Genomic DNA, 25,901 nt, shown 5'->3' with positions numbered 1-25,901 from the left:
GTTTCACAGGAAGCAGTTATCTGCAAATTACAGAGCACACGCTGCATAGTATGAAGCGACTCATGAAACTGAAATTGAATTTTTCACCATCGTCTTTTCTCCTTGTGCACACAAACACGCACACACACTCCTGCAGATACTTCACAGCCTGAGCACATAACCAACGCACCCCTCTTTCTGTCTCTCAGTCAGCCATCCACAGCTTTTTCTCTACTCTCATTTGCCAGGACAAACCTCTCATTCCTGGCAAGAACACCAGCCATGCTCAAAGAGTGGGAAGCTGCATGCAGAGTGTTGTATTTTTTTAACTGTGTGTGTGTGTGTGTGTGTGTGTGGACTCTTGTCTGAGTCAGTCTGTTTTAAAGATGTACGGTTTGGATGGATTCGGAGACTCGATCAGAGACTCACATAGTTAATTGACCGTCAACTATTGCATTAATACCTGCTCCAACAAAGACGGAACAGATTTATATTTTCAAGATTTACTTTATTGCCTCAGAAGTGAGAAATTTGTTTTGGGCCAACACCCATGCTGCCGCCACACCACACATACAATACAGACATACGTCCAATACAAAAATATATCTAGTACCAAACAGTACCCCATGGCACAACCATGTCATACAATTTTAAATTATTACAATATCAGTTATATGAAATACTATTTTGTGGCAGGGTACCTTTGTGTACTTTGACCCAGCAAATCAAATCTTTCATACAGCAACAGCATGGCATTCTATCACAGACGAAGCAGATGGTCACACTGACCCAGGCAGTCTGCTACAAAACACAAGTCTCTGAACAACAAACTACTTTAACTTTGCTGCTAAACTCTCCTTATCCACCTTACAGTATGAGCTATGTTTTGCACCTTAGCTTGTTGATTCCGAAACATTTGTCGGGGGGGGGGGGGGGGAGCACCTCTAATGTCAGGGACGATTAATTTGGTTTTAAAGGCAAATCTGGCTCAGCGTTGCACATCCCAAGAAGTAGTTTCTCCTCTCCTTGACCCACACAGTTGGCTGGGCTCCTCTGTAAGCTGGTGTTTTATCAGGGATTTATGCTATTTGTACTTTTTTCCCCCCTCCTCTTTCAATCTCTACCGCTTTACTTTTTCTGCAAAATTGTGTGAAGAAGAAAAAACATGCATACAAGTTGCATTTTGACATGTCGTGTACACACACACACACACACACACACCACACACACACACACACACACACTCAATCACGTATGCTATGTGATGTGCAACAAAATCCTATTAAGGGTGATAAAATGTGGATTGTGTATAAGGAGAAATCTCCTCTGCTTGTAAATAAATCTGTTTTAATCAGCTTGTGTTTTTCATCACTACGTGGAAACTTCAGTAACTTTACAGACTTAATTAACAGGGTGTTGTGACAGTGAGGCTGTAACTTTGTCAAATATGTTGCAGAATTTGTAACGATCGTTAAAATCTTCCTGCTTGGTTTGCACTGCAATCAAATGGGTTGCTTTATGTTTTGCTCATATTCTTATTTATACAGGTGATGGGTTTAGTACAGTACAACACTAAATCCAACCTTCATGAGGGGTTGTATTGTTCAGCTGTTAGAGGAACTGATTTACTTTAACGGCCATTTTGGAGGCAGTAATTTGGACTGTAGTGGGTGAATACTGATATTTTGTATTTAACATAAATGGGATGGACTGAATGTTAACCTTTTGGTAGTTGAGTGGCTGTGTGGTGTTCTAAGGGTTGCTGGTTCAATCCCTGCTTTCACTGTAGGCATTGTTGAAGTGTCCTTGACCAAGATACTGAGTCACTGCTTGCCCCGGTGGTTATGATGTCATATTGCTCGGCAGCATCCACCGTGAGTGTGCGAATGTGGCAACATTGGGAAGGGATTTGAGTTTCACAAAGGTAAAAGAGCGCTATACAAACTTGACTCTCAGTACAGTTCAACAGCCACACATATGTCCCGCCCCCCATCCAGGGGTCACCAACCGATCTGACCTTTGACACATTTTAATCCAACACTGCGACAGAAGGGCAGTCAGTCTAAAGCACCTCCCAAGATACGCTATTCCATTTCACCTTTCTGTGACCAAGATAACCACATTACGACCGCACCAGAAAAGTCTTGTCAGAAACCTCGACAGTTCCTCTCAGACGCTGATGTGAAATGCTATTCTCTCTGAGCAGCAGTAGGGACGATTTGGTTGCACGGTCTGGTGAACTTCACAGGAACTACGTGTGAATGACTTCCAACTTTAGATGCTGCTGTGGTTTGACGGCAGTTATTGAGGCGAAAATAACGCGGAGGTAACAATTTCATTATGCAGATTGGTACAGCCTTGATGTGACTGATGTGTAGACACCGATAATTTTGAGATGGCCTCAGATCTCAGCATCTGACTGAGGAAATCAATATGGAGCGGAAAGAGCAGGAACTATCAGGCAGGAGTTGAAATCAAAATTATTGGTGTGTACATGTCAGTCACAGCAAGGCTGTACCAATCTGCATAATGAAACTGATACTTCTTCTCACCTGAGATGACATTCAGTCTTTCTTCCTCTGGTCAGCTGACAGGGGACCTCCGTCTCAGATCGATCCATCTGATTGTCTGTCATTGTTGACCTCTTCATTAGGGCATGTCTCCAACTGATCACAGACTGCCCTCCGGCCATCCAGGAGGAACTGGACCTCATCAGTGCCCTGAGCCAGCTGGAAGACTTCAGCGTCAGCATCCTGCCACTGCAAGGTACTATGACACGTTTGTGTGTCTTCAGTAAAAAGAAATGTGGTTGCTTTCATAAATTTAGTGTTACTGGAGCTGCAGAGGTCATTGTTTCAAGTTAAACAAAGAAAGAAAGGAAAAAAATCAGGGTATATTTCTCTCTTTGTCTTTTTTTATATTCTGTCAGGTGTTCCATGGGTGAGGCCTTTGGTGCTGGGAACACGTTAGTTATTTTAACCAGATTTTGCTCACTCTCACTCTCTTCAGATCAGCAAGGCACTAATAAAGATTTATTAAAAGTTTCCTTCCTCGTTTGCAAACTTTCGGAGTGCACGGGTTTTTCTCCCTATCGCTTTTTCTTCTCCTTATTCCTCTATCAGTTCCTCCGACCCTCCATATGGGACACTTCCTCTTACCACCATAAGTGTAATGTATCAACTGTTGGACAAACAACATCTGCCTGATGGCCTAATGGTGTATGTAATCCTTTATCTCGCTCTGTCTAACACACACAACCCTCTTTTTTTTTTTTTTTTTTTAAATTCCCACCCCATCTGTAAAGCTGCCCCATCAGTATTCTCCTCCATGCGCTTTTCCTCACCCTTTTCTGGCTCCATATCACTGCCTTATACTGCAGCACTTCCAGGCACTGCTCTCTGTTAAAGAAAAGCGTGGAGCCAGAATGAACCGGCCCGGCCCCTCGTCGCCTCACCTCTGAACCGAGGTGTTGTTTGCCTCCGAGGCCTCTGCTCTCACTCCCTCCCACTTTTGCTCTCATCAAACTGAGCTGCCAGCATAAAGCGCTGCGACAGAGAGAGAGAGCAATAAACTGCTATCACTCTTTTCTTTCTCTCATCCCTTTTCTTTTTTCCCGCTTCGTCTTTGATGCCCGTCTCTCAAAACCTCCGTCCGCTCATGCTCTGCTGTCTGCTTCCATTATTTTTTCCCACTCACTCTTACCTGCAAGACAACACGAGAGCTGGAGAGACTTCAGAGGGAAAGAGTAAGCCTGATAGAGTGCGGGGACAAAAGTGGTGCAAGAAACCTTGAAAGTGAAAAGAATGAGTGTGGATTAGAAAATTCTGTTAAATGGGTTTTTGATAGGTGATTATTGCCTAATATTTATTTTCATTGCTCAGGGCTTGCCTCTCTCCGTGGCTCTGTATTGCCTGCAGTACTTTCATACTGTTTATTTGTACTCATTCAAGGACACACACACACACACACACACACACACCCACACTGGATACACACTTAGAAATACACATTAGTTTTTTTCTTTTTTTTTCACTAAAAAAGCACACTCATAGACAACACACAAAAACACACACGCACACTCAAGTATGAATTGAAAGGATTTGAGCATCAGTAATCTGTCTCCTGCAGCCTTCCTACACTGCCTTAGGTGATGCTTCATACGCACAAGCCTCCTCAGAATTCCCTTTAGGCCTCGCCCAAAGTGATGCTGAGCCTTAAAGATCCTCAGCAGGGTGCAGAGAAAGCACAGAGACCTGTGGAGGCACTAAATGTGCCAATTCTCAACTTTCCAGTTCAAGTGTAGCATAAAAAAATAGGCAATGTAGTTCTGGAGTTTCTATATTTTGATGAGAAAAAAAAGAGGAAGTTTGAAACCTGTCGAAAGAATTCCTAGAATCAGAGGAAGTGTTTTGCAGAGTAAATTGAAACGCGTATTGTTGGTACTTACCAATGAGCAGGCAATCTCAAATAGTTAAGGAGTGTGTCCTGAAATGATATGTAGCAATTTAAATTTTTGGGAAATAAAAATACATGCCATGGAGTCAGGTTTACATGGTGGGTTGCCAGATTGAGTTCTCAGAGCGTGACTGCAAAATTGATGAGAGCATGGTCATCAAAGAACATGTGGTGCTCGTTAATGAATAGTAGAACGCGCGCGTGTGTGCGCGTGTGTGTGTGTGTGTGTGTGTGAGTGTGACTATTTATACCGCCGTTATGTAGATGTGATGGGTTGTGTTTTTATGTATTGATTTTTGCCCTTCTACTTAGTCACATTATTTTCTCAGGAACTTGGTTGATTTCTTAATTGACTTCATGGATGAAGTTGAGGCTTTGATATTTGTTTTTAAAGAAACTGCAATTTGGACTGTGCGGTAAAATTTTACAGCGATATGTGCAGATTTGTATCTTTCACAACATAGCACCCATATTTGAGAAGGAATAATGTACAGAAATATATTTGATAAAATCGTAGCGTGACCTATTATGGCAGCTGTATTTCAGTTTGTTCAGTTTGTCATAGGAGTTATGAGTATAGGCATGGCTCAGAGGTAACTCTACCTCTAGCAACCAAAGGGTCGCTGGTTCGATCCTCACTTCCCCCAGTGACCATGTCCAAGTGTTGCTGAGCCAGATACTGAGCCCCTAATTGCTCCTGATGGCCCTGTGATGGACTGGCAACCCGTCCAGGGTGAACCCCGCCTCTCTCCCAATGTCAGCTAGGATAGGCTACACCCCCCCCCGCGACCCTTAACAGATAAGCTGTGTAGAAAATGGATTGATGGATGGAGTTATGAGTATAATGTGAGGTACATGTTATTTAACTACACCGGTTGTACACAGCAGGTTGTATTTTCAGCTCTATCATGAAACCTTCAGGAAATATGTGGAGTGTTGTAACAAATGGTGTCATATCAACTAAATAAATGGTTAGATCCGTATCGTGATCCATAGATCTTGATGCGTCTGTTCTGTGACGTCCTAGCCAATGCGCTGCCTGAACTGCAGCAGTGCATTAAGTGGTGTAATGTATCAGCCTCTATTGACTCAGCTCTACTTTTATTTTCCTAATGTGACAGTAGCTAAATCCATCATTGAAGATAACTTGCTTCTGTTGTATCATCAGTTTTTACTTGCACAGATTGAATAATTAACCATGTTTGACACCTTCCTCCTCTGCTTTCCTCCCACAATCCAGTGCGCCTGCGATCAGACCGTCTGTCTCTCATAGAAGAATGCATCGCTTCCTGCTCCACAGCCTTCAAGCAGTCCACCACTCTGCTGAGTGTGGCTTCACTTCTCCGAGTGGCAGGTACATAAAGAAAGACACCCCCCCCACACACACACTCACACACACAAACACACACACACACACACGAGACCTCATCCCATCATTTCTAGGACTTTTGTGGGTCATCATGTTAAAATGATTTGTTCAGAGTGACATTCAGTGGGCCAGACTCCTCTCTGGTGGCACTCTCACGACAGAGCTCAGGAGATTTAAGTGTGAAGGACCTCCCACATGAGGTAAAGAGACATCCCCCTAGCCTGCGTGGCTACTTTGAGTGAAAGAAAGGACAACTCTCACACTAGGAGGAAATTTATCTTCATGAATGGTCCTGCAGCTTGTAAGCAAAAACCTTCACTTAGACACACATTCACAAATGCACACACACACACACACACACACACACACACACACACACACACACACACACACACACACACACCCTGCAGCAGTGAGCACATTTCATTCCCTACACACACAACACTGGTGTGCATTCTCAGTCTTTTTGAAGTTTCATGTAGTTTTCAGAGTTAAAGACAGATTCAGGGTTTGGTCTACAATTTTCTACAGGGGATGAATGTTGTATTTGAATTTTAACCCAATTCATAAATTTCTGCAAACATAATAGATATTATATTAATATATAAATTTCAGTTTCTACTCCTCCTTCATAGATCAGAGGTTCCCAGACTTTTTCATTGAGAACCCCTAAAATAAAGGTGGGAGAGACCTGGGACTTCCAGTTTCCCTGGAGGTGGATAAAACGCAGCCACACAGGCGGATCTATATTTTAAAAGATTTTAAATTTAACTGCTATTTTTAGAGTAAAACCAATACTATTTTTGACTTACGAAAGCAGGAAAACTTTTTAGCTTTATTGTCACACACACACACACACACACACACACACACACACATACACACACACACACACACACACCACACAAACCACACACATACATGCACAATGGGGTCCTCACCGCAACTTTGAGAATGCCTGACCTGTATGATGAAATTTAACAAAATATGTTGACATTGTGAAACTAGTGGCTCTTCATAAGTAATTATTTTTTTGCATGTTGTTGAAATTCTGTTGCCTCACATTGACCCGATGTGATTTGTTGAAAAAGTTCATTCCAATGTATTTAAAAATGGCTAAAACCTTGAAGTAAAGTGCAGAGGTGGTGTTTGTAATCAACCATGAAACTACGAACCATTATGAATAACTCAATAGCGCTGTAGCCCCCTGACATTCATTCTTGTATGACTCTGGAGTGAACTTCTTCAACATTAGTCAATGGAACTTGAGAAAGAACTAATTAGATTTTGGTAGTCAAAGGTAGATTTTACTGTAACTGCTTGGTTTCGGGCCAAAACTGAAGAACTGACATGATGATTATGACAAAATTTCACATAAAAGTTGACCTAAAATCAACTTTAATGTGACCTCATCTGCACCAATGTTTTCTTGTTTGTGTTCACCACCATCTCAGTAACACCTTGCGAGAACAATACATGCTTCTTTTGCATTTCAACCCTTGTTAAATCCCTCTGTGCTACATACAGTGTGATTCTGACACACATGGATGTAAACTGCAAACGGAGACTCCATGTGGTATTCGAGTTTATCTTTGGTGCTTTTCCTCTCGGCAGGGCTTTAGCTGTTGGACCTCCCGTCGCTCGTAAAAAATAGGATCAGGGAGGATGTAAATTCATTTTGCGATGAGAGTTTAAGGCTTTAAATTTGGGAAGATTTTGGGAGGGTGGTGAAAAAAATGTTCTGTGCTAGTGAGCGGACCAGTGAATAGCATTGGCTGCATTGTTGATGGTGTTTAAGTTCCAAATATAGTTAATAACACGATTAAAATGTTTTTCAAGCCTTCAGCGCTGTCGTAGTAAACTTGTGTGTAATACATAAGCGTCAAAACTCCCATCTCTCTTCTCGTCTTTGGTTCCTCGTCCTTCCCTCCCCACTGCTATAATCTTACCATTCTGTGACCGTCTGCATCTTTGTCCCTGTCGCTTTCTGTCCCCCATCTCTGCACCAACAGCTCATTCTCTCCTGTGTATCGCTGACACCCGTCACCAACTAAAGGAAACCTGATAACCGACCTTGTGGCTTTTCTGCTCCTTTTTTGCTGCTTACATTCAGTCAGCAGGAGGTTCTCACCATGTGGTTTCGGGGGGGGGGGGGGGGGGGGAGGGAGGCAGATGGAGATCAGAGGTGGAATAAACAAATTTTAAAATAAATAAATGCAGGGGGAGGCTTTTGAAGAGTGTATAGCTCTGGGACTGTGGTGAATATTTAATGCAGGTATCACCAGCGCGCCTGTTTAAAAACCCTGAGGGGCCGGCACCTACCCTGGTCTATAGGAACGCTTTGGAAGTCATTCAGTGTGATTGGTTTGTCTGAAGGAAGCCATAATTTTCATACAAAGCATGAAATAATGCTGATGTAGAGAGGATCTGGGTGATAATACTGTCATCTAGTAAATAGCAGCAGCGGATGATGTCTGAGCCTATGAAGTCAAGTGCTTCCTATTTATCTTTCTGACCCCGTCCCTCCTCCTATTGATCACTCCATCAAAGGCAATTAATGTATTCAATCAGATTTGAAAAGATTTCTGATTTGGCTCCTCTGAAGTAATGTTTTGTTCAAAATATTTGGCCTAGAACAGAGTGAGTAAAGCTGTACACACATGCACACGCGCGCACTCGCACACACACACACACACACACACACGCACACACATCCTGTGAGGTCTTGACAGCCTTTGAGACACCCTTTCACCAGTCACCCTGAAAATATTTGACCACCGCCTTTTCCCCCTCTCACAGTAAACACTGCATTTTATCTGTCACACACACACACACACACACACACACACACACACACACACACACACACACACACACACACACACACAAACACACACCAATCCAGAACCATCACGTTTCTTCGGCATTCTTTGATCACCAGCCTACATGTTTGTTCACAAGTCGTGTTTCTGTCCGTGCCTCTTTTGATCGGCCGTCCTGTTTCTCTCTCTCTCTCTCTCTCTCTCTCTCTCTCTCTCTCTCTCTCTCTCTCTCTCTCTCTCTATTTTTCTGGCTCTCCTTTGTGTTTATTGAGCTCAGACTGAGATCAAAGATTGTCCTCCACTGCCACCTGAATGTTAACAACCAATCCCAGCAAATCCTTAGATATTAAATTGCAAATGATTCCTGTTTAAGCAGAAAGTGAGATGGTATTTTTTAATATTCCATTTTCCCTCTTTGAGATGAACAGCCACTGCAATCACCTCATTTGTGGTAGACATCGATTAATATTTAGTCTCGGCGCTGGTCTGTGGTGCAGCTAATACATTTAGACGGTCTAACCTTGAATCTGTGTGTGTGTGTTTGTGTGTGTGTGTGCACAGTCTGATTGAGATTTAATAAGGTTTATGAAAGCAGATGTTTCACACCATATGCAGGATTACGAGTTTAGACATCTAAACATACATATGAGTTTGACATTTCTCAATGTTGTAGGAGACATTTGAAAAGAATTTCATGTTTGTATCGTTTCTCTGTTGTTTTTTTAACATGAACATTTCTGCGTGGGTGTGGGTGTGGGTGTGGGTGTGTGTAGGAGATGATGAAGCCACACGAAAAGGCCAAGTGCTGACCCTGCTGGCGGAGCAAGCTCTCCAGAGTCTGGACTTCAAGGCTTCGTACATTCACTGTCAGGATCTCATGGCTGCAGGTATGCAGATGAACACCCTTCACACACAGTCATTCATGACATGTTCTTACACAAGGATGTGTTCGTAGACACCGTAGGATGTAGCCCTCAGTGTGGTCTTGCAGACTTGAGGCAAAACCTGATGGCTATTTGTTACTCCTTGCCTTGGCCATCTAATGTACGCATCTTATATCTGTCAATCACTCAAGCCTGCAAAGACCTTGATGTTACATAAAACACATTTTCTGATATGAGACCTTTGATTTAAAACCACATGACCTCTTTTTATTACTCTGTGCTTGTCCTCCAGGTTACAGTCCAGCCTGGGATGTGTGCAGTCTCCTGGGTCAGTGTGAAGGCTACAGAGACCTGGAGGCCCGGCAGCAGCTGATGGCCTTCGCTCTCACCCACTGTCCCCCTGACAGCATCCACGGCCTCCTGGCTGCCTCCAGTGACCTGCAGACTCAGGTTGATCTCTAGCCTTCATTATAGTCGGTGTTGTAGGTTGCTCTTTGTGATAAGCATTAACTAATAGGAAACCAGCCCCACAAAAGTCAAGAATCATGCATTCTTAGGGTTAAATAATCCTTCATTATGCAATTTTATATTTTCAAAATGTACTTTTACAATGTATCAGTTGTCCCAATGGCAAAATATACGGTTAATTATCTGAATACATTAAAAAAGACTTAATAATGTTTTAAAACGCATGTTATTTTAGTCTTCTTGTCATCTAACAATGAATGTATTCATGATGCCATTACTAAACCTCACACAACAAGTGTCTTAAAGGAGCTTTTCGGGCCTTTTCACCATCAATTAATGCTTATCAAAAAACCTAAATAAAAGGGATTCTTGAACAGTGTCATTTTTCTAGACTTACTAATTGATTTACTTTTAGAATATATGTATGTCTTTTTCAAAATTAATCTTGGCATATTATACTATAAAAAAAACAAATATTTGCACGAACATTGGTGTTAAAAAAAACAACAACCTGTCAGGCTCATCAATAAATTCTTAAAGTTTTACTTTTTCGTGTCTCTAAAAAGCATCCAGCTCAACAATATGACTTATGATATCACAAGTTGAATTTCTCAGAGCTTGTGGGCATGTAATTTGTAGCAAGAGTCAGAGAAGATATATTGTGTTTGAGTCCAGACATAACACAACGGCAGGGAAAAAAATGGGAGTGGGAGGTCTGTTTTTGTTTTCCAGTGACATTATTGGCTAAAGGAACAGGTTGTTGAATCAAAAAAACCCTAACCCCCCCCCCCCCCATTTCTGTCCTCCTCCATCCTCCAGGTGTTGTATCAGGCTGTTAACTATCAAATGGAACCTGCTGTTTCAAAAAGTAAAGAAGAGGCAGATGAGACGAACCTCCCAAAGGTTTGTTTGTGTTGTTCTCCACTTTCGTTGTGTTTTTTCAGCACATCGATGACCTTTTCTCTCAGCTCTGTCGTGGTTCCGCTCGTCCCTACCACGATTCCTATGTGGGTGTGTCTCCGTCCTGTAGTTCAGCTTGTGTGATTTCCTATTGCTCCATATTTGATGAGGTGTAAATCTAGTGTTAAGGTTGCTCCGCTCTCCTGCTTTATTTATGACTCCCTACTCTTACCCTTCAGCACCACCAGTTTTATGATGCTTAAGGTGGGCGTTAATGTTTCATGACTTTCATTGCACCCATCCTTTTTTTTTTTTGTACAGATGGGTGCTCATTCAAAGCGTCATTTATTGTTGTTTCGATGTCCCCCTTCTCCTCAGACTTGATATGAAAACCCTCCAGGTGTGTAGTCTCTGGAGAAGCTCTGCTTGTGTTTGTGTGTGTGTGTGTGTGTGTGTGTGTGTGTGTGTGTGTGTGTGTATGTGTGTATGTGTGTTTTTGAGTCCCTTTCATTTCTTGACCCTCAATCCCCTGCCAAATAAAGTATTGATGAAAGGTGCTAAACGATTTGGCCCGAGCGCACCGGCCCTCTAGATGTATTTCTTTAAAATTCAGCAGAACCCAACATACCATGAAGATTAGTGGTGCAAACAAAAACACATTATTGCACTTTGCATTCCTATTTGTGATTTATCTATTTGTGGAAGATCGATATTTGATTCAATTGTGTTATAATGATTGTAACTAATCTCTGCTAAGGAGCTTATGGGACAGATTTATTTAGCATAATGGAAAGCAGCAATTTCTTTTTTTTTTTTTGCATTGTTTTGCTGGTGGTGGTCTGCCTTTGTGTCAGCAGGGTTACGAGGAGGAACGGGAGCCTGAGCCCAACTAACATAACTCCCCACAAACACAACTATCCCTCAAAATCCTGTCTATGAAAATCACAAAGAGGGTTGGTGACGAGGCGCAGCCCGGGCAGAGGCCAACCCCTGTCGGAACAACGTCTGACGTTACTTAGAAGAACAGAAGACTCAAACGCAACTCCTGCTTCGAGCGCATAGACATCGGATGGCCCTGATTTTGGCCCCACTCAATCCTCGCTCCCACACCACACTTTAGCAGCACCCCCCACAATGTTTCTTGAGGCAACCTGCTATAAACGTTCTCCAGATCCATAAAACACATGTAACACATGGTCATACTCCTTGCAAGACTGAAAAGCAGTTTGGTTGTTCCACAACTGGGACTGACTCGATTCTGTTCCTCCTCAGACTGTTGGCTTGTAAAGAAATGCTCAGTATCCTGTTGTACTAAAGCAAACTGAAGACAATTGAGGGAGCTACTACAGGGGCAGCCACTGCAGGGACATCACACTATAGAGAGAGTAGAATAACATGGATGTCACATTTCTTTGCTAGGCCTTCGCTCCCACCGGGGGTGCTCCTGTGGGGACAGCAGGGGACTTGCTTCACAGGACTACAGCTAAAACCATGGAAGTGCTGACCACGACAGGAGTAACCACCAAAGCTGTTCTGACAGCTGTCAGCGATCACCGGTGGTGGAAGGAATCACTCAACTACCTCCGTCCGCTGCAAGTAAGACAACAATCCTCATGAATGAACTTTTGGTTGTAGTTGTATGCAGCTTTTATTTTATGTGTTGTATTGACAGACGCGTATAAATGTGAGATGTGACAAGACAGGGTAGGCCACATGTCTATGTGCCCATATCTCACTCACTCTCTTGCTCACAGACACGATAGGCATCATCCAAGAAACACCAATCAAGAGCTCATCTTTTGCATAATTCACTGCCTGTTGAATATTTCAATATCTGGCGGTTGCCGGCGGCTGGACTGGCCCGGTGGATGCCTGGGTGGAGATTGATGGCTTCTCTGGTCTTGGCAGCAATATGGGGGGCGGGGCTCGTGGTTTTTAAGAAAAGAGAAAAATGGAGAGGATGTGAGCTGTGGGACAGACAAAGATGCCAGTGCTGTGGGCATGTTGTGAAAGTTTAATGATGTTTTGATGGCTCCACAGGGTCATGGTGCAGGAGCCACTAGTCAAGAAGGAGCGTGTGAGAACTCCAACCTGGAGCATCAAGGCTGCTGCTCTTTTTATCAGGAGCTCATCGATGATGCCTACGTAGACCCGGTGAGTGGCTTTAAACTGTGTCTCCTGGCTCATTATTCTCTCCTTCCTTTTACATTTCTGTTCCTTATTTCTTTTTACCTCAGGCTACCTTCCTAAATTACAACAAAAATGCCTCAGTAGGTTCGTGACTTTGGGCATTTAATTAGATCCCCCCCACACACACACACACACCCCACCCCTTTCCTCCTTTCTATGACTTATAAATTCCTTCAAAAACGGTGTTGAGACAAAATTAATATTGATTTCAGGCTAAGAAATTTGAATGCAGTAAGCAATCTGGAAGCAAAGGAAAAAGAAGAATATATGGAAATAGGAAGAATTAAACTAAGTGGAGATGTGATGGAAATATAAAGCAGTAGAGGTGCCGTGTGTATTATACGGACGAGGTGAGAATCATACAATTCAAAATGAAGGAATGTTGACAGATGGAAGTAAAAGAGAGAAAAAAGTAAGAAAAGGAGTAGTTTGACCTTTATGCCTAGAAAATGGTTGCCCTGGGCTATGACGAGGCTTTTTACTCCCAGACACAAATCATGTGGATAGCTAAAAGAGTGGACGCGAGGGGAAACAGAGAAGGCCGATACATCTCCTCTCATGACATTTTAATAGGCCTCTCCAAATACCTTCCTCCACTCCATCTCCAACATTCATCCATCTTCCATCATCAGTCTACCAATAATGGCTCCCCACGTCCGTCCATCTATGAGCGGGCTGATCAATGGGATTGGTTCTTACCTTAACAGTTTCAGCGGGGAGGGGGCTGATTGAGAGAGGAAAAGAGACAAATGCAACAAGACGGACAGGAGGTGGACAGGAAGCGGTGTTATGATAGCAGTAAGGCCTTCATTTTTCACCTGGGAAATACTTAAATGTAACTGTATGAGTGTATGTAAGTGTTTTAAAAAAAAAAAAAGTTTTATTTCCTCTGAACTTCATTTGTTTACTCCAGCTCTCATCTGCCAAACTCCCCGGGAGCGAAGACGCTCCACCATCTTGATTACATCTCCCAGTGTCATTTTCTGATCCGCTTGTTCTTTTGCGGGATTTCCCCCGGTACAATATGTGGTATCATGTAATTCTTTTTCTGACTCTCTCTTTTTCCCATCTTTATTGTAGAGTCAAGATGTGTATTCAACATACAAAGATTTTCCTCCGGAAAATTTTGCAGAAGTTTTACTGAGAACAGGCAAATTGGCTGAAGCCAAAACAGAAGGAAAAACTCTGTTTCCTGCTACAGAAGGTAAGCGTGCCTCATCACTCGCCTACACATACTCAAACATAAAATGATAATACATGTAGAAAATAATAATACAAAAACATAAAGCATTGATTGACTATTTGTCGCCTTGACTATTGTAGAAAATGGTACATTTTGGCAAGGTAACACCATTATTATCATGCTGCACACCTATTTGGCTTTTTTTTGGCAAATAAATAGAGATTTGAACCAGCAGTGTGAAAGTAGTGCCATGTCACCACCATCGAGAGAACAGTGCAAACACAATCACTTAGCCCCCCCCCCCCCCCCCCCCAAAAAAGTAACAGGTTGTGTATTTGAGTTAAACTTCAAACACATGTACTCACAGGATTCATGATCTAACCCAAGTACAACCAAATGGACTCTGACATAGGGAATCTGAAACTCAAAGAATTGACCGGCTGTTTCTGCTGTCAACGTCTTCCCAGATATTCCTAAACTTTATCTTTGTCTCCGAACCGCACAGGACATCACTAACACCGGCAGGCACCATGAAACAATTAAAACTTCACCAAATGAAAGTCATTCCTCCAAATTTCTCTCCATATCTCAATGGTCGATGGCTGAAAATGTTCACATTAAATTCTCCCTCTACCTTGAGATAAAGTTTACGGTTTTTCTTCTTTTATAATTATTTTTCCTGTTACCAGCACCTCACCGAGCCATTCACAATGTGCTTTTCTTTGTAAAAATCCCTGAAGATGACCAGGATAACCTCCTTTATTCTAGTTTATTCACTTCAAACCAGTTTCCTCGGAATGCCTGATTCACACTTCTTTCTTGAGCTATTTTTCAAAGTTTTGATTGACAAATAAATGGAAATACAACTAGAGTAACAATTCATTATTGTACTGATGTTGTATCTTATACAATATGATATGGCACAGCCCTTTAGTCTAACTTTGTCCCTCAGCAGTTGGTAATTAAGTGATTGAAATGTTGGCTGGCACATTGAAACTAAGCTTGTTTGTACCAGAGCTTAAAACGTGAAGTGAAACCCAATCATCGTATTAGAATTGAAATTGGAAGGAGAATTGATTAAAACTGTCAAAGAGTGATTAGTAGGTTACATTCTGGTATTTGGATTGAGTCATAGTTTGAGTGTAGAAGTCACATTTTAGTGGAGAAAAGTTGATCAAAATAAATAAGTGTCATAAAAATTGTGCAGGATCTTCTTGGCTTTATAGTTGGTGCCAAGAGTGAAAGTCAAGAACTATTCAGAGTTGCCTGGAGCTGCTCACTGCATCATTTGGGAAATCGGGTCCCTTAGCTTTTTTTCCCCTTGAATTTATAACGGAATGTTTTGAGATAAAGTGAAGCAGAATGAGGTGTTTGCCAGTGCTCTATCTCGGTGGTATTTTCAGAAAAAGTGCAGTAAAGTTCTGCCTTCTTCCCCTCTGTCCTCTTCACTGTGCTAGGAGCGGCAACATGGATAGAATAGCCTCATGTTGATTAATTCATACCAAATACATCCCATAGCAACTGTAAATAATGGTGCGTCACCGTGGCGATATCAGTTCAGAACATCAAGGCCAGGTTGTGTGATAGATCACAGTTGCTCACTAAAATCAATGTTGCTACCAAACTAAGGCACAAACATGTGTGTCCTTGTGCGTCTGTTTCTGAATGCTAATACACAAGCGCTGAGGAAATACAAGGACCACACTTTGGCCATGGAGAGTGCCAACGCTTCAATATGCACACACACAAACACGCACACATAATTGTGGTCACATACATTCCAGCAATCTCTCTCTCTCTCTCTCTCTCTCTCTCTCTCTCTCTGGCGCTGTCGTTCAAATGAATATCTCTCTTCTTAAAAGTCACCTTCCCTTCGGAGCTGCCGCCGTGTGTGTGACGTGTTAAGAAAGAGAAAAGACGTTTGGGACTACATGGTGTCCGATAACAACCTTCGATTAATGACTCCTGTGTCGGCTCGCCATGCCGGCCGTCCTCAAAAAACAGACTAGAGGATGGCCTTTAAGAAAATAAATATATTGATTTTTTTTTTTCACCTGGACCAGATAATGTGGAAGTAATTAATGATGACACAAGTGGAAAGTGACTCAATGGGATTGAGCTGAGTAAGGTGGAGAAGTGTGCGCGCGTGCACACACACACACACACACACACACACACACACACACACACACACACACACACACAAACCGGACTCTAAACTAAAGTCTCACACTGCCATTGGCTGCATGTTGATCAGGCCATAATCAGTTGTTTTCACACTGCCTGCACAGGTGAAATAGTAATAAGTCACTGTCTCACCATCCTGCTAACAATGTGCCCGATTTAGCTGACACAGGAGCAAGAGTGTGTGTTTATAGACACACAAAATGCTTCCACTCCTCTATGTGTTTCCTCCTTATCACTCTTTCTGTTTTCCTCTCTCTCTCTCTCTCTCTCACACACATACACACAAGGAAAAAAAATACTGTATGCTTTTAAGTCAGGGTTATCTATTCTGTGTGTGTTTATCCCTCTGGTAATTCCTGTCCCGATGGTATCAGTAGCTTTAGAGAGGCGTGTAATCAGCTCATTCTGAGGTGTAGCTCATTGAAACCCGGGGGGTTGGAGAGGAGAGGAGGGGAGAGGAAAACGAGACGAAGAGGAGGGAGGGGGAGGAGGAGGAGGGTGGGCACCCTGCTTAAAAGAGCTGTTATGGCTCTGTAAACTGGTGCATCACTCCACCCTGGCTCACACGCGACTACATATGCACACACAAACACAACCACACATAAACACACACAAACACAACCACACATAAACACACACAAACACAACCACACACACACACACACACACAAACACAACCACGCATACACACATACACCTCCAATCATATGTGTGATCGTGTGTCTCCTTTTGCCCCCACCTCTTTGTGTATTCCAGAGTCCATGCTCTACTTTTCACTGTCTGTTCCATTTTGTCTCAGACTTTTATTACCAACTCAGGCTTTTGTTCTCTTTGAGTCTGAGACTACAAAGTGATTTTGTATGCCTCCACTTCTCTCTCTCTCTCTCTCTCTCTCTATCTCCTCTCTCTCTCTCTCTCCCTCTGTTTACTCGAAGTGAGTGAATCAGTGAGTAGGTGAGTGATTAACTAAAGCGTGTGTGTTTTTGATATTTGGAATTCATTTAGTGAAATTAAAGGAGTTAAAATAAGTGTGTTTGTGCATGTGTGTGTGTGTTTGCCTGTCTGTTTTGGCCTCTGGGGCCATAACTCAGGATAAAATCCATCCATGCGCCCCAAAGTTCTGTCTAGACTCCAAATCCCATCAGCCTTACAGGCAGTAGAATAACATTTCTGTGCCCCAAATCCATAATACTCGTTCCAAGCAGGATTTTTAAAAACTTTTTGTAACCTCTGCAGGGGAGGTTAGGTTTTTGCTGCTGTTTGTCTTTCTGTTAGCAGGATTATGCAAAAACCACCTGGCCAAAATTCACAAAACTTGCAGGGCCAAAGAAGAACCCATTACTCTTTCAAGCAGATGTGACATGTTCAGAGGCCAGAGAGGTCGAAGTGGACTTCAACTGCCCAGTTGGACTTTTCCTCTTTTTTTCCATGCTTGTCTCAGTTCCATCTTTTGGGTTGATAACTCCTGGAATGATAAGTCAGGATGGGGCTTCAGGTCAGGATTGGTGTGCCAGGGACAGATGAGCCCACTTATGTTGAGGTCCAGGTCTATGTGACTCTGAGGCTTAAACTGGTTTTTAGTTCCCCACCATACCCACTTCCACTGGTAGCTTTTGCTGCAGGATCTTTGCTGTCCCGGCAGGTGCAGAATGCTCCCATCGTTCCCAACCGTCCCTCCACCTTTTCAACACGACAGATTTTGCATTTCTGTCACAAGGTTATCAAGGTCATTGATTTTCTTGTCGCAGGTTCCTATCTTGAGCTTTCATTGTACCCTTAAAATCAGCTAAGGCTTTTATTTTCCCTGGGGGAAAATTGGCTTTGGACTCCTGCAGTTGCAGAAGCTGAGCATCGCAACACACAGGAGCTTACATGTATACACATCCTGCTCAATGGCAGCACTCCTGGCCAACATGTTACTAAAAAAACAACAACAACCTATCGCACAATTGGCCTTCAAACCTTTATACATTACATCCTTTATCACCCTGATTATGTCTTCAGGGTTTTTGGCATTTTGTCTTCTCTTTTATGGGGTTAGTCTTTGGCAATCTCAGAATCTATCAGTTCTGAACAGCCTCTGGGGACAAAAGTACAAATTTAAGGGCCTCCATGTTAGCTTGCACATATCTGCTCCAAGACTTTCTTTTACGCTGTGATAGGAAACTTTAGTTGGAGTTTAGAGAGAAATTGTATGTCTACAACTTACTTCCACACATTATGCACATGAATGCAGATAAACTAAAAAGCTAAATCGTTGATAGACAGTACCGCTCCGTAGTGGGATTATATTTCAGGCAACGCACCCCCCCCCTTTTTGCCCTCCATCAAAGAATTTCAACCTGCATGGAATCAAATCCTTCTCAATCAAATCCTGCTCAATACTACACTAATCCCTATAAACAGATTCTGCATATACTGTAAATACAGAAGCTGTAGACAAGGGATGAAATGTCGGGATAGGGAGGCTTCTGGTGTCTGGATTCCGTTGAGTTGAGTAGCTTTGACCAGTCAGGTGTGACTGCCCTCGTCTATGTCCATGTGAACACTCCATGTGGAGCGCAAAAGAGAGTAAAAGCATTGGCTAGACTGCAAGGTCAGATAAATGCTGTAATGTGAGGATTTAATATAGCCATTGTAGTGGTTTTAAACTTTAACAATCTGCTCAAATTGGCGTCTTTCAACGCCATGCTAACATCTCTTAAGTTACTCTACAGACTTTAATATAATTGGTGGCATATGAAACAAGAAGGTCTTGGACCAGATATTTACTGGCTACACCAGAACCCCAAAATACTGGCCCTTCTTTGCAGAGGCCAAGTCATTAGATATAGTTGACAGGTTCTGAAGTTGATGCTACAAAATCTCTTACCAACGGAACTCGGAACTTGTCCTGAAATTTTGCCCCACCACGCCAAAAGATTTTGTATTCTTATGTTACATGAAGCTCTTACAATCAAACATCTCCTCTCCTTTGCTGTCAATAGATTTGCACAGGCTAGTATTCAGGGAACTCAACTTTAAAGTGCACTTTGGTGAAGTTTGGACCCATCTGGAGTGCACTTATTAGAAGTGCATATGTACTTACTCCTTCAATAATGAATACTCCCTGTATTAGAAACCATACATGTGCACAAAGCAATATCTGCATATACACACATACAAACATGCCCAGCAAGGCGGGGGATTTAATGACAGTTCTTGACTTTGTCTACCCTTTATCCTTTTCCCAGCCTCCCTCTCTTTTGTCTGGCTCACAGTGAGGTGTATTCTGACAGGCTCTGTCGTCTGGTATTCAGCAAACGTGGGACGAGTCTCGTCCCAGACAGGAGAGTTGGTTGTTAATCCACAGTGCTTCGGTTAAAGTCTTTTCTTCCTTCTCTCTCTCTCCATCACTCCCTCCCTCCACCCTTGCCAGTGTTGCTGCAGCTGGCCAATGATGCATTTCCCAGGGACATGATGCTAGCTCTGTCCTACTTACTGGCCCTGCCTCAGGTAGGTAGACACATTTTCAAACACAGCTTTATTGCAGATAAAAAACACACTCTAGTCTCGCCATCAGTGAAAGTGTGATTGTATTTTAGTGAGCTGCAGGTAAAAGATTGAGTATATCCACATCACCTATTGAACCCTTACGATTCTATCAGCTATTATGGTAGTCAGTTTGTTTCATCAGTGTGCCAATTTAGAATGCATCGAGAGAACGTTGCAGCATGACATGTAACTGTGAGTTCATCTAAAGAATCACATCACGTTGTCATGCCTGCTTACACAACCCATACACATTCATAATGGCTTCCCCTCACCTGCTCTTAAGTACTGCTTCCCGCCAATTCAAGGTTCCTCAAGAAGAACAGAAAGTTGTAATGTACTTTTGAGAAACCTATTTGTGGTTACTACTGTATTCAAGTTTAGTTCATGAATTCCTCCGCAATAAAAACAATTTATGGAGAACTTGTTAACTTCATTAAAACATAACCAAACAGAATTATTGCTGTGATTTTTATTTTTTTATTTATTTTTTTTTTTTTAAGATGATGAATAAATTGTGTGCATCTTTTGTTCTGACTTACAATTTACTGAAATTCTTGTCAGGGAGGGTTGAAATCCCTGAGCGAGAGAAAAAAAAAAAGTTAAAACATTCATTAGATGAGCTCCAAAAATCCTGTTGTGCATTTTTCAGGATGTTTTGTCTCTCCTGCAGCCAGCACAATGTTAATATTTAAAATGTAGCAATGACAGAATGACAATCTCCTCCTTTCTTATTCTCTGTCCATCCATCCAGGTACTGGATGCCAACAGGTGTTTTGAGAAACAGTGTCACTCGGCCTTGTCCCTCCAGCTGGCTGCCTACTACTACTCCCTGCAGATCTACACCCGCCTCTTGCCCTGCTTCAAGGATAAAAACCACACGCTCTACCAGGTCAGTTAAGAATATCAGTTCCATTTCTGTGTTTGAGAGGGTTGGCTGCTGAGTGAAGGGAGGGTATTTTAGTTGTATGCTCAGTTTAAAGCATATGACTCTGAAAGCTGAGAGCTTTTCTAAACCCTGAAGACTACAAAGTCTCAACACAACTACACTGAAATAACAGCAAAGACGAAACAATATACTGGCCTTCTGGAGAACCAGGATTATGTTCTCTTAGGTAGATTGAAGTCTGATTACAAAGAATGTATTTTGCAGCAAGTATAAAGGATCATAGTAGTCCATGTATTTTAGCCAACTGGCTTCAGAAAATGAGGTTAGTTCACCACACACTCTTGACGTTTGCTGTTCTCTTTATCCAAACATTGCTTATCAACAAATCTACTTCTGGACATTTACCCTAATAAGTGATGTCATCAGGAAGGTAGAGACACAATCAAGAACAGGCAGTAAAACACGCTACCTCCTGTCTTTATTGTAGGATGCATTATTAATAACTTATACTAGATGCTTCCAACAAATTAAGTCTTGTCAGAAATACTTGGCATCTTAAAACAGCAACATTAATAAAAAGGTGTAAAGTTTTCAAACTGTACATGGATGCTCGGTTGAGGTTTTTTTTTTCTTGCTCTAATAAGAGCATTTTTGCTTTAAAGGGCTGTCAGCTGTGCTTTTATTGTGTTAGTTATCAGACGACTTAGAGGACAAAAACAGTGTGCGGGTTGGTATGAAAAGCTTTTGAGGAGATCTCAGAGGTAACAGCAGCAGTGGCAACCGCCATGAGAGTTTTGTGTGTTCTGATAGAGCTGTCAGACCTGGCAAAAACCCTCACAGATGTGGAATTTTTTCAGTTGCTGGATAATCCGATGCCAAATCAAGATAACATAGTTATTTGAGCAGTTTGAAATTGTTCTGAATCCAGATTTTGATGTAGAAACCTGGAAAAGAAAACAGTGACCACCAATTTTGTAGAAGTATATATTAGTGTGTCATGGCATAGAAATGTATCTAAGCTCATACTAGTGGAGTTAGAATGCTTCAAGTTGGAAGTTAAAACACTTTGCACAGGTTTAAGGTTTATGAATAATCACAAAGATGATAATTTTAGGGCACAAATGTTGCTATCAGTGTTCAAATGATGAAACACTGTTTGGCTGGTTGGAGCACATTGTTCCTGGCGAAGTGGAGACCTAGAAACAATTGCAGTGATGTAGGTGGCAGTCCAGTCTTCAATATGGCATGAACTCGGAAAACAGTTCCTCAGTTAAAAACATGTCAAATAAGTGGAGAATGTCATTATTTGTTTTAATATATGGCTAAATTGTCTCGCTGTTGGACTCCTTTCATTTTATGAAATTTTACCATTCTCAAATCTATAATCCAGTAATGGTGTTGAATATTCTGACACATTGTCATAAATGTCGATTTCGGCAGAATTGAAATTTTCAGTAAATGCAGTGTGGTGGTGGTGGTGGTGGTGTGTGTGTGTGTGTGGGGGGGTGTTGATTGACGGAGAATAAGAAAAGAAATGGTTCTGACCTTTTCTTTGAGTGCACTGTGGCTCTCATGGGGTTTTAGCCAAGGTGGAAGAAGGCAGGTAAAATGTTGAAATAAAAGATTGGAGAAAAAGAAAGAGGCCAGCAGAAGTGGATAAGTGGGTCCCAGCTGACATTCAACATAAGGATTGTGCACAAATGTACAAACACACAAGTCATCCGCAACACCCCACACACACACACACACACACACACATCCTGTGAGGTCTTGACAGCTTAGAATTAGATTCTGCATCCTAATGGCAGTAATCAGTCCACAACCCTGCTGCCTCAAGTGAAGTTCAAGTTCATTAACTCATACAGCTTCTGCTTTACACTTTTTAGTTTGTTTCTTCATTTTGATAATTTCCTTTGAAATTGTTTCTTTTTAGAGGGAAAGCTTGTCGTCCCTTTATTCCAGGTCCTTCCTTTACTCAGCTTTTATTGATGAGGTAGTGGTAACTTTTACTCTGAGTGAAGCAAGAAAACCCTTCAACCCCTCAGATCTTTCTCCTTTAAAAAAAAAAAAAATCTTCTCCAGTATTCTGTATTTTAGCCTCACATTTTGTTTCTCTCTTATCCTCTTCATTTTTTTTTTCCCTCTGTCAGTTAAATTTAATGAATTTCTTTGTTGGCATGACAGTTCTGTTTTTATGTGTCTCCATTCAGCTTCTCTCTGTCCCCATTGTGGTACTGTTTGTTGTTTCTCTGCTACCCTAAACTCCTTTTTCCCCCCTATAGGCCTGTCTTGCTCTTGTCAAATCTTAGGGCCACTCATTTGACAATAATATCTTGCCTGTGCATGCTTCATACATTCTCTTGTGCATCCTTTAGCTCTCTTGCTTCCTCTTATCTTTTAAGGGCATACATCGTGCAGCGTGCAATATTTAATTTCAAATATGTATGACATGGTGCGCGCATGTGTGTTTCGCCATCTCGCGCTGGCTTCATTTGCAATGCAAATGAGTTTTGGGAGAGGGGAACATGTTGCTTAATCAAGTGTAAATTCTTATATATGTGCTTGATGTGTGTGTGTGTGTGTGTGTGTGTGTGTGTGTGTGTGTGTGTGTGTGTGTGTGTACTGTGTAATTTCAGGTCAGCCTATTTGAGTGTTGAGGTGCTAGATGCTTTTCTTTCTTTTTTTTTTGTGCGACTGTGGGTGGTTTATTTGTGTGTCAAGCTGTCTCCAAGTGTTTCCCACTCCACTTGAAGAGCAGTAACACTGCGTCTCAATAACTCTCAGACTCTTTCAATTCTCTTGTCACTATCACATAATTTCATACTCAAGCAATAAGACACCAAACACTCGGGCCCCCGAAGTCATTTAGTTGCAAATAGGAACGGTATTCTCTAAAGGTTTCGTTGAGGTGTTTGATGTGTTTTTAAAGCCTCAATCAACAGTGTGTTTCCTCTCTACACTGAAGAGGTTTTGAAAGTTGGAGGAAAAGGTATAAAAGTACTCTGCAAGGCTGTGCCTCTCTCTCGCTCCATCGCTTTCATTGCAGAATGACATCAACACTGTACGTGATCTACACTATGCACTGCTTGTGCCCTCCACTTACAGTCCTAAAAGCCTGTTAATAAAACGGATCAGGTATCATTTCTCCATGAAGCAGCTTCAAAGAAATCATTTGACCAAACCTCATTTGTTTACTCTCATTACTCAAATTAATCTTAGTTAAATGCAACGGCGATGTATGGATTAAGTTAATCCCCACGGGGAAGTTTGCTCGCTGTATTTGATTCATCCAACTGTAACTATTAGAAGTCGGGAGTGTAACAAGCGGTGAGTAGGCACACTTAGCAAAGCTTTAGGGCCCAGTTTTGTTTCTGAGGTCAGTGTTTAAGTCAAGAGCAGGTACAGAAGTAACACATAGACCCTCAATTCCATGTGTTCAGACACCCATAAAAATAGAAGCCTCAGTCAGCTTTGTTAGAAAAGCTGTTTGAATCCTGGTCCTTCAGATCCTGGTGAGTGGGGAGGGGTGGTTGAATAATGCTGGGGGGACTGACCTGTTGTTCTTACTAGCATAAAAAGAGAAATTTACTTAACATTCAGGTAGCTCTAATCCTCTGGTAGAACAAATACTACCATGAACAGCTGGCAGTGTCATAGCAGCTGTTGTGTTCTTTCCATAAGTAACTTGGGCATAAAGTTGCAGCGTGCTAGCCGTGCTCAAGCGTGTTCACATTGGAGGGAAATGTTCACTGTAATACCACTTTACAATCTTGATGGGTTTTTTCGTGTATTATTGCAACGCTTTCGGAACTATAAGCCTCGTCTCGGAAAGTTCAGCGAATGACGCGGCGGTTTCTCACAGTTGAGGCTGTCACAGAAATGATTTGCACACATTCAAGTTAGCTGGGCGATAGTCGATGCTCACTCCGCTGTTACTGTTCCAGCACTGTAAATTGTCATGAATGTGACGCAACGCTCTTGTTGATACGATGCACTACTGCGTTTCATTTTTCATGTCATTACACTAATTATTTAAGCCTCTCAACACAAAAGTTTTGAGCCATCGTTGTTTGAACTTTAAGTATTTGTATCATTAGAGAAGTAAAAGTTGACATTTTCTATTATAAAGCAATATAAGCTGACGGTCCCACTTTAATATATTTCAGCATTTACAATATATGTTTGGTAAATTAGGATGTTGCAGCCATGCTTACCCGCTATCATGCACAATCTGTATGTTTTTTTCACTCCTGTACATTTTAAACTTTTTTTAAAAAATTATAGTCCTGTCAAGCTGTCTGCTATCATAAGGCACAGAAGGCTACAACGTTCAGCTCCCTGCCTCTTGAAGATTCTGCCACTCATTTTGACTTTAAAGGCCTTTAACTGACACTTTCCGCTCCGATTACGACTCCCAGGCATGACGGAGCAGCACCAGGCTCAGGGACATGGAGGCTGGTTTTCCATTATTCCCCCAGATTTAATGAGCCGATATCCACTTGCTCGCACTGGAAGTTTTCATTATGCTGACTAAAGTGCTTGTTTGCCAAATAGAAGCGCACTTTACAGTGATTGTTCTGCTGCTGGTGTTTACACAAAATAGCACAACACCCCGTGTTTATGTAAGTGTTAAGGTCTGTTTACCTGCTCTCCAACGTTTTTTTGACTTTTTTTACGCGCGCGTGTGTGTTCGCGCTCGGTGCGCGTGTGTGTTCGCGCTCGGTGCACGTGTGTAAGAATGCTTGCGTGTAATTGTTGCCGCAAATGCGCAGCCACGATTCTGTAGTCAAGAGACTGAGATGTTTCACTTGGTTATTTGTCTTTTGCCGTCTCATTGCCATGCTCTCTCTGAGTACTGATCACAAACATGCTTGCGTGCTCACAAAGTACACACCGAGTATGACTTTTAAAGTGTAACATGCAGAAAAAACCCTTAGCGCCTCATCACAAACGTTAGCTCTGAGATGAATTCCCACAAATCATGGTTGTGGATGATCTTCCTTTAATTTGTATTCTTCATGAAGATCTTCTGAGAAGTAAAAGT

The 25,901-nt window shown here is 42.0% G+C and overlaps 1 protein-coding gene across 1 annotated transcript in view; it reads left to right on the top strand.

Annotated features, from left to right (window-relative positions):
* Window positions 1-25,901, top strand: part of nbas (NBAS subunit of NRZ tethering complex) — a 160,492-nt gene that overhangs the window by 59,840 nt on the left and 74,751 nt on the right. Inside the window, exons 32-41 of the mRNA XM_086190518.1 lie at window positions 2,633-2,745; window positions 5,675-5,788; window positions 9,399-9,512; window positions 9,802-9,959; window positions 10,797-10,880; window positions 12,297-12,473; window positions 12,918-13,031; window positions 14,148-14,271; window positions 19,856-19,932; window positions 20,723-20,860. Of these exons, the coding sequence (XP_086046644.1) occupies window positions 2,633-2,745; window positions 5,675-5,788; window positions 9,399-9,512; window positions 9,802-9,959; window positions 10,797-10,880; window positions 12,297-12,473; window positions 12,918-13,031; window positions 14,148-14,271; window positions 19,856-19,932; window positions 20,723-20,860 (1,213 nt within the window). The remainder of the gene's footprint in view (window positions 1-2,632; window positions 2,746-5,674; window positions 5,789-9,398; window positions 9,513-9,801; window positions 9,960-10,796; window positions 10,881-12,296; window positions 12,474-12,917; window positions 13,032-14,147; window positions 14,272-19,855; window positions 19,933-20,722; window positions 20,861-25,901) is intronic.

The sequence above is a fragment of the Aulostomus chinensis genome, chromosome 20 (assembly GCF_037954235.1).
Source record: "Aulostomus chinensis isolate RoL2024-O1b breed Wild chromosome 20, RoL_Achi_v1.0, whole genome shotgun sequence".
In the NCBI taxonomy this organism is placed as follows: Eukaryota; Metazoa; Chordata; class Actinopteri; order Syngnathiformes; family Aulostomidae; genus Aulostomus; species Aulostomus chinensis.
The sequence above is the reverse complement of the archived record's forward strand: the minus strand, read 5'-3'. Positions and strand labels throughout refer to the sequence as shown.